The sequence below is a fragment of the Cebus imitator genome, unplaced genomic scaffold, assembly GCF_001604975.1.
Source record: "Cebus imitator isolate Cc_AM_T3 unplaced genomic scaffold, Cebus_imitator-1.0 Scaffold234, whole genome shotgun sequence".
Classification (NCBI taxonomy): Eukaryota; Metazoa; Chordata; class Mammalia; order Primates; family Cebidae; genus Cebus; species Cebus imitator.
This window is the reverse complement of record NW_016107549.1, coordinates 1,315,727-1,324,345: the sequence shown is the minus strand read 5'-3', so window position 1 is coordinate 1,324,345 and position 8,619 is coordinate 1,315,727. Positions and strand designations below refer to the sequence as shown.

The window sequence follows — 8,619 nt, the reverse complement described above, 5'->3', positions numbered from 1 at the left end:
TTTTTGAGATGGAGTTTTGCTCGTCGCCCAGGCTAGAGTGCAATGGCATGGTCTCAGCTCACTGCAACCTCAGCCTCCTGGGTTCAATCGATTCTCCTACCTCAGCCTCCCAGTTAGCTGGGATTACAGATACCTGCCACCACTCCCAGCTAATTTTTGTATTTTTAGTAGAGATGGGGTTTCGTCATGTTGGCCAGGCTAGTCTCGAACTTGTGACATCAAGTGACCCACCCACCTCACCCTCCCAAAGTGCTGAGATTACAGGCGTGAGCCACCACTTCTGGCCCTTTGGAGATTTTTTTTTTTTGGGCTAGAGTCTCACTCTGTCCAGCCTGGAATACAGTGGCAGAATCTCAGCTCACTGCAACCTCCGTCTCCTGGGTTCAAGAGATTCTCCTACCTCAGCCTTCCAAGTAGCTGGAATTACAGGAGCCTGCCACCACGCCCCACTAATTTTTGCATTTTTAGTAGAGATGAGGTTTCACCATGTTGGCCAGGCTGGTCTGGAACTCGTGACCTCACGTGATCCGCCTGCCTGGCCTTCTTAAAGTACTGGGTTTATAGGCACGGGCCACTGTGCCCGGCCCTTTACAGATTTTAATCTGTATTCTTTGACTGTAATAAACTGTAACTGTGAGTATAAAAACTTTTCTCAGTTCTGACTTCTTCTAGGGAATCACTGAACACAGATCTGCAGGGTGCCACAGCAGCTGAGTTATCATGGCATTACATATGAGTGGGGGCATTGTTAGACCCATTTTACAGATGAAGGAACTGTGGCAGGCAGAATTCAAAAGCTGCCCGTCCACCAAGATTCTAGTTATTCAGTCAAACACTAATCTAGGGACCACTGCCCAGGCTATGAAGGGACTTTGCAGATATAATTAAATACTGGCAAGGTGGCTCATGGCTGTAATCCCCGGACTTTGGGAGGCCAAAGCTGGTGGATCACCTGAGGTCAGGAGTTCGAGACCAGTCTGGCCAACATAGCGAAACCCCATCTCTACTAAAAATACACACACAAAAAACCTAGCCGGGCGTAGTGGCAGCCACCTGTAATCCCAGCTACTCAGGAGGCTGAGGCAGGAGATTTGCTTGAGCCTGGGAGGTGGAGGTTGCAGTGAGCCGAGATTGCACCGTTGTACTTGAGCCTTGGCAACAAGAGTGAAACTCTGTCTCAAGAAAAAAAAAAAAAATTAAAATATCAAGTCAGCATACCTCAAAATACAGAGATTTTTAGGGTAGGCCTGCCCCAATCAGGTGAGCCCTTGTAAAGCATAATATTCTTTCTGCCTAGTGGCAGATGGGGAAGTCAGAGAGAACGGGAGCACACGGAGGACTACATGCATCCCCAGGGGCAAAAAGCTAAAAGCCAGTGATAAAACAAGACCTCAGTCCTACCAGCCATAAGGACATGAATTCTGCCCACACCTGAATGAACTTGGAAGTAGATTCTCCCCCGGATTCTCCAGAGAGGAGCCCAGCTTGGCTGACACCTTGATTTCAGCCTCGAGAGACCCTCAGCAGAGCACCCAGTCTAGCTTTGGGGACGTCTGACCTACAGGACTGTGAACTGAGAAATGGGTGTGTCTTAAGCTGCTACATCTGCGGTCACCATATAGCCTTGACCTCACGGTCCTCAGTGATCCTCCCACTCCAGCCCTCCAAGTAGCTGGGAGCGCAGGTACACATCACCACACCTGGCTAATTTTAAAATTTTCTGCAGAGACGGGTCGCTCTGTGATCTTGAACTGACCTCAAGTGATCCTCCTGCCTCAGCCTCCCAAAGTGCTGGGATTACAGGCGTGAGCCACTGCGCCCAGCCAACTTTTAAATTTTTTGTAGAGATGGAGTCTCACTATGTGTCCACTATCAGAGCTCACTGTGGCCTCCAACTCCCGGCCTCAAGCGAGCCTCTCACCTGGGCCCCCATGCCTGGCCACAGATCTCTCCATTTACTCTGAGCTCATATAGTCTCCTGGCTTACTCTGTCAGCATCTGATGCCTGATTGCTTTACGGCCCCAGCCCGGCCTGGAGCCCCTGGCTGCTCCCCATCTCCATGTGCCACAGGCAACAGCCATGCCTGCCCTTCATGCCCAACCTGCCCCTCCCACCTCTCCCCTGACTCAGGATCTGGCTGCTCTGTTCTTCCAGAGCTCAGGCCCGACACTGGGGGTGTCTTTCATGTGTCTCTTTCCCCACCACCCCTCATTCCACTGTCGCTCATCCTGCTGGCTGACCCTCAGGTGCTATCCAGTGTCTGAATGCTCTACACCCCACCCCCTAGATCTTTTTTTTCCTTTTTTGAGAGGGAGTCTCACTGCGACACCCAGGCTGGAGTGTAATGGTGCGATCTCGGCTCACTGTAACCTTCACTTCCCAGGTTCAAGTGATTCTCCTGCCTCAGCCTCCCGAGTAGCTGGGACTACAGGCACATACCACCATGTCTAGCTAAATTGTATATTTTTAGTAGAGATGGGGTTTCACCATGTTGGCCAGGCTGGTGATCCTGACCTCAAGTGATCCACCCACCTCGGCCTCCCAAAGTGCTGAGATTACAGGCGTGAGCCACCGTGCTCGGCTGAGTCACTACATCTAAGCTGCCACCCTGTCTCCACCGGGATGGTATCAGCAAGCCCCACCCTGGCCTCCTCCTGGTCTCTCATCCCCACTGTGGCCAGAGGGAACCTGTTCAAATGTGAGTTGGGTCAGGTTCCTCTTCTGCTCTGAACCTGCGTGGCACACTCTCACTCAGAGCGTGAGTCAGCTCAATGCCCTGGGTGTCCCGTGTTCACCCCCACCCCCGCATCAGGGCCTCTGCCAGTCCTTCTGCCTGGAGCACCTTCCCGCCAGGGATCCACGAGACTCACTGCCCCACTTCCTCAGTGGGGGCCTCCCCGTCCACCTAAAGTGTAAGCTGCTGGGTTCTGCATGCTTAGACGGGTACCTGGTAAGTTGAGGGGTTGCACTAAGTATCTGCCAAATGGGCCTGCTGTGGTGGCTCATGCCTGTAAAACCAGCACTTTGGGAGGCCGAGGCAGGAGGACTATTTGAACCCAGGAGTTTGAGACCAGCCTGGGCAACCTGAAGAAACCCCACCTCTATTAAAAAAATAAAGTAGGCCAGTTGTGGTCGCTCATGCCTGTAATCCCAGCACTTTGGGAGGCCGAGGCAGGCGGATCACGCGGTTAGAGGAGTTCAAGACCAGACTGGCCAACATGGTGAAACCCCGTCTCTACTAAAAAATACAAAAATTAGCTGGGCATGGTAGCTCATGCCTGTAATCCCAGCTACTTGGGAGGCTGAGGTAGGAGAATCGCTTGAGCCCAGACCTGGGAGGTGGAGGCTGCAGAGCGAGGCTCCATCTCAAAAAAAAAAAAATAATAAAATAAAATTAGGCTGGGCCCAGTGGCTCACGCCTGTAATCCCAGCACTTTGGGAGGCTGAGGTGGGTGGATCTTTTGAGGTCAAGAGTTCAAGACCAGCCTGGCCGACATGGTGAAACCCCATCTCTACCCAAAATATAAAAAATTAGCCAGGCGTTATGGTATATGCCTGTAATCTCCACTATCGGGAAGCTGAGGCAGGAGAATTGGGAGGTGGAGGTTACAATGAGCTGAGATCGTGCCACTGCACTCCAGTGTGGGTGACAGAGGGAAACTCTGTCACCAAAAAAAAAAAAAAAAAAAAAAATTAGGGGAGTGTGGTGGTGAGTGCCTATAGTCCCAGCTACTGGGGAGGCTGAGGTGGAAGGATTGCTTGAGCCTGGGAGGTCAAGGCTGCGGTGAATTGTGATCATGACACTGCACTGCCCAAGACTCTGTCTCAAAAAAAAGCCCCCAAAACCAAAAACCCTGTAGAACGAATGAGGGGAAGAGTGAATGAAGAGGACGGTGTCAGCAGCTCCTCTAGTTTGTGGCAGGGAGGGGGACCCCCGGCTCCACCCTGTCCACCTTTTGGCACCCGCCCCTCCCTTCCTTACCCTTGGCGATCTTGATGTCCAGGGCTGTGCGGATCAGAGCCATGAGGGTGGAATTGAAGTGGACGGTGTTGTCGTCTGCCACGGGCAGGTCCATCCGCAGAAGCCTCTACAGAAAACCCAAGGTGAGGGCAGTCATTCCTGGGCATCCCTCCTGGGTCTCCCGTGAGCCACGCCCACCCCTACCCAGGGAGTCCCAGGAAGAACTCTGAAGGCGGGCAGCGGCCGAGGCGTTCCCTACGTAGGTTACCTGTCCTAGTACCCAGTTTCTCTTGGTGGGCTGTAGGGAGGGGACGAGGGCTCTCCTACACTTCTGTTCCCCTGCCCTCCCCTTTCTCCCCCTATGTGCTTGACCTGAGAGCTGGTATTTCCAGAGCTGGCCTCAATCCTTCCCTGCCTCGTTCCGCCCCAGAGTTCTTCTGGATGGCCCCGTTTCAGTCTGATCCCAAAGAAAAAGAGCACAAGCTGGATTTGAGCAGCACGTGCAACAGCCAAGGCTGAGGGGGCCAGGGCCACAGCCGAGGGTGGGGGCGCCGCCGGCTCCCCACCCCCACCTCCCGGCTTGGCCAGACCAGGACAGACCAGATGGGCAGAGACCACATCATTCCTCTGAGAAGCGGCAGGCAGGCAGCCCCCCACTGACGGGGCAGGCCCCTCGCAGGCATGCAGCGAGGCTGTGACACAGAACAGCACAGACGGGGCGCATGCAGACGGAATCTCGAGACTCATTCATAGCTCCGTGGGAAGTGTATCTCAGGGACTTGTCCAGATCTTGGCTCTCTGTGCAATGGCAGGGGGAAGGGATGAGGGGCATTCCTGTGGCCCAGGGAAGAAAAGATTCCCCATGTCCCAGGCAGGGGTTCTGTCCACCGTGCTGGGTGGCATGGGAGAGGATGCTGGGCTGGTGTGCACCAGCCCAGGCTGGGGTGGCACAGAGAAGGGGGGTGAGGTCGAGTTGGGTGGGGATTCCGACACACATGGGCAGGAAACACAGAGCTAGAGATGGGGAGAGGAATGGTAAGCTCAGAGCAGGACACTAGAGGAGACACTGGGGCAAGGTGGGGAAGGAGCTGGGAAACAGAGAAACACAGACTGAGCCTCTGTGCACAGTTGTGCAGGCTGTGCACTGCACAAAGTGCTCCCATCTTGGAAATGATACATAGATGTACTTATTTATTAAAATATTTTTTGCTTTCGTAGAGATGGGGTCTTGCTATGTTGGCCAGGCTAGTCTCGAACTGGGCTCAAGTGATCCTCCCATCTCAGCCTCCCAAAAACACTAGGATTACAGGCATGAGCCACGATGCTTGGCCTCCAATTTGTGCATTAAATACAACAGCTTCCCAGTTAAGAGCAGACAAGTGTCTTGTTCTCGCCACATTGGCAGACTGCAACAATTTTCCGATGGACACGTTTTGTAGAAAGGGTGCCTTTTTCAAATTTGCACCGAGCTGTCTGACGGACCCATGGTGGGCCTGCACCAAGACGGGGAGGGGAAGGGCTCTTCCTCCCTCTCTTGCATGCGCACACACATCCAACTACGCAGACACTGAGAAGTGACTTGAGGAAAACGGGAGGGGAGCGACTGGTGCGGGGAGAGGCTCCTTGTCTGAGACGCTGGTGGGCCAACCTTGTCCCCGGCTTTGACTGAGAAGTGAGGGGAGACATATAGGTTAGGTGAGGAGTGGTGCACAGAGGAAGGAAAGAGAGGAGCTTGTGGGGAGGTGGCGACACGGGGCGGGTACAGATAGCACTGATGGATGGGGATGCAGAGAAGATCAAGGCTGACGGGAGAACAGGTTGACAGGGTAGTATTTTTTGGGTGGGGAGAATCTTTAAAGGTCATCCCAGAACTTCTCGTGGATGAGTGGAGGAAACAGAGCATCTGTCCTCGGGCGCCAAGGAAGATTCCAGGACAGGGATCTAGAGGGGTGGCCTGGCCCAGCCGCTTGGCGGCAGGACACTCGTGTTCTCAGCCAGCATGCACCACCCCCCGTCGGCCATGGTGCCTGCCCGCCCCAGGCCCCGCCAAGGCAGCGTGCATGGCCTGCATCAGTGTGCCACCGTCCAGGGGTCCAGCTGCGGCCGCCTGCCCACTCTGGAACAATGGAGAGGCATGTTGGGGTGTCTTGGGCAGATTAGGGACAGGGGCTGGGGACGAAACTCCATGGGAGGGAAGAGAGGGGAAGAGAGGTTCTTGGTGCTCCTTGGAAGGTCTCCAATCCCCCAAGGCCCTAGGTCAGAGATCAGCTTCAGGTGTGCGCGGGGTGGGGAGCTGGGGGCTCGAGGCACAAAAGATGGGCCCGGGACCTTGCCTGCTCTCGGGGGCTTAAGCCCCTCTCTGCAAGGCGCCTGTCCCGGCCTGGGCATGGGGGGCAGAAGTGGGAGGCGTGGGTTTTGACTCCCTGGAGAAGCGTGTTTGTTTCCAATTTGGTACCTGGGAGACCAGGTGCAAGGGGACCTGGGCGCTCCCCTCCCCCTCCCCCCGGCGTGTCGGCCATAATGGAGTCTCAGAACACGAAGACACTCATCAGAAAGGACGGACACAGTGTGCTGCTTGGAATCGAGGGATGGTCATGATCAGTTCACTCGAGAAAAGAAAAAAAAGAATCAAAAACAAGAAGAGAAACGCTGGAAAAAGAGAGTCGGCTGGGTGTTTCTGGTCAGCACTAAAAAAAATAAAAAAGGAAAAAAACAAAAAAAAACCCAGCGCCTGGACATCGGTGGTCGGCAAGGGTAGTCTACCTTGTAAGCCACTCTGGCCGGGCACTTCTTCCCCAGACCCAGGGGCGGAGACATGTGTCTCAGCATCTGATACATGTCCAGGTAAGGCATGCGGCCCCTGGCAGCACCGAAAACACAAAAAACGAAACGGGAATGGGAACAGAGAACCAAAGGAAGAGGGGTGGGGAGGAACAGAAGAAAGAAAAAAGAAATCCACACGAGCCGAAAAAATAGAGAGAGAAAGATGCAGAGAATGACAAAATAGATATTTCAAATCAATGGAAAAGAGGAGAAAAAAATGGAAGAAAAGGTCATTAAAAAAAAGATTACTTCACTGCTCGGGAGCAGGGAGAGAGAGAAAAGAGAAAAGTCAGATTCAGCTTGGGCTCTGAGCTACAGTTCTGGAGGGATGTGGAAGGAAGGGGGATTCTCACTTTGGAAGACATACAGCCATGCTTTTGTTCAATTTTTTTTTTTTTTTTTTTTTTTTTTTTTTAAAGAGACAGGGTTTCCCTCTGTTGCCTAGGTTGGAGTGCAGTGGTGTGATCATAGCTCACTGCAGCCTCCACTTCCTGGGCTCAAGCGATCCTTCTCCCTTAGCCTCTGGAGTAGCTGGGACTACGGGCACTTGCAATCATGCCCAACTAATTTTTTTTTTATAGAGAAGGGAGTTCTTGCCATGTTGCCCAGGCTGGTCTTGAACTCCTTGGCTCAAGTAATCCTCCTGCCTTGGCCTCCCAAAGTGCTGGGATTATAGGCGTGAGCCACTGCACCCAGCCATCATTGCCATTTCTAAAGTTGGGTCACGTTCTCTGGTTTGGCTGAGGCTGGTCTCTGAGGGGGCCTAGGTGGGGAGGAGGGGCTGGGGCTGGGGTGGGGAGGTGGGCTGGGGCTTTGGGAGGTGAGGGGTGGAAGGGGAGAGTGTGGAGGTGATGGTGGGGGGGAGAAATGCAAAGTTACAATCCCCCAGGGGATGTGTCTGATTTGGGGTGCCGTGGAGACCCCAGGATGGGCAGCTTCAGCTAAGAGCAAGCAAAGATGGCTGAAGGCTGAAGGGAAGGAAGAAGTATGTTCCATGCTTCATCGGTCTACATGACTGCATTCTGTTGGCTAAGAGAGTTTTCTAGTTTAATGCAAGAGAGAGAGATGGCTCTGTTTTTTAGATATATATATATATATATATATATGAAATATATATATTGAAGAACCCCAAGCCACACTCATTCCATGGATGCTAGCAGGTTTTAGTGGAAGTCAAACCTTGCAAGCAACCCTATGAGGACATTTCTTGCCTAAGCCGAGAGGGGGAGATATTACTCGCAATAAACTGTACATATCCTTATAATGAATCCGACCGCTGAAAGGAGAAGAAAGGGGGTTAGTGCAGGCAGTGGGTTCACACAGGCTCCCTGGGCTCACGGCGAGGTCATGATGCTTGAGGCAGGGGTCTCCCTGGCTTGCAGGAGTGGGAGAGACTTGGGACAAGTGAAAGTCTCCAGACACTGGGGAGACCCAGGGCTGGAGGATTTCAGTCGGGGTGTGCCAGGGGTTCTGGACTGCAGGGCACCTCCCCCGGGGCTCTCTCTGCATCTGCCTCCTCCACAATCTACATGGGCTATGGGGGGGCGGGAAGAGAATGTGGAATAGAGGACTTGGGGACAGCATCCAACTGCTGTGACCTAAAATCAAAAGAGGTAGAGTTAGGAACCAGCCAAAAGCCAAGCCCCACACCCACGGTTCTCCCCAGCCTCTCGGTCTCCTGGAGGACGTACCTGACGCTTCGGGAGTAGCCAAGACCACCTCCTGCCCACCTTCCTTGTGGGGCCTCCTCTCCAGCACTGAGGCCAGAGGAAGATGGGGCTTAGCCTGCTGAGGGTCCCCCAATAATGCTTCTTTTTTTTTTTTTTTTTTTTTT

General features: G+C 53.4%; 1 protein-coding gene and 1 long non-coding RNA gene across 21 annotated transcripts in view; one reads left to right on the top strand and one right to left on the bottom strand.

Moving 5' to 3' along the window:
• Positions 1 to 8,619, bottom strand: part of CACNA1A (calcium voltage-gated channel subunit alpha1 A) — a 293,742-nt gene that overhangs the window by 10,725 nt on the left and 274,398 nt on the right. For 13 of the 20 annotated variants that reach the window (XM_037727562.1, XM_037727559.1, XM_037727551.1 and 10 more), the window contains 2 exons: positions 7,965 to 8,061; positions 3,984 to 4,089 (listed from right to left, as the gene is read on the bottom strand). In XM_037727562.1, the coding sequence (XP_037583490.1) occupies positions 3,984 to 4,089; positions 7,965 to 8,061 (203 nt within the window). Of the gene's footprint in view, positions 1 to 3,983; positions 4,090 to 6,725; positions 6,823 to 7,964; positions 8,062 to 8,619 lie in introns of all 20 variants that reach the window. The other 7 variants (XM_037727549.1, XM_037727556.1, XM_037727561.1 and 4 more) reach the window with 1 other exon arrangement.
• Positions 4,017 to 6,840, top strand: LOC119466848. Its single transcript, XR_005195339.1, has 2 exons — positions 4,017 to 4,105; positions 4,355 to 6,840. It is a non-coding gene; the product is annotated as an uncharacterized LOC119466848 (long non-coding RNA).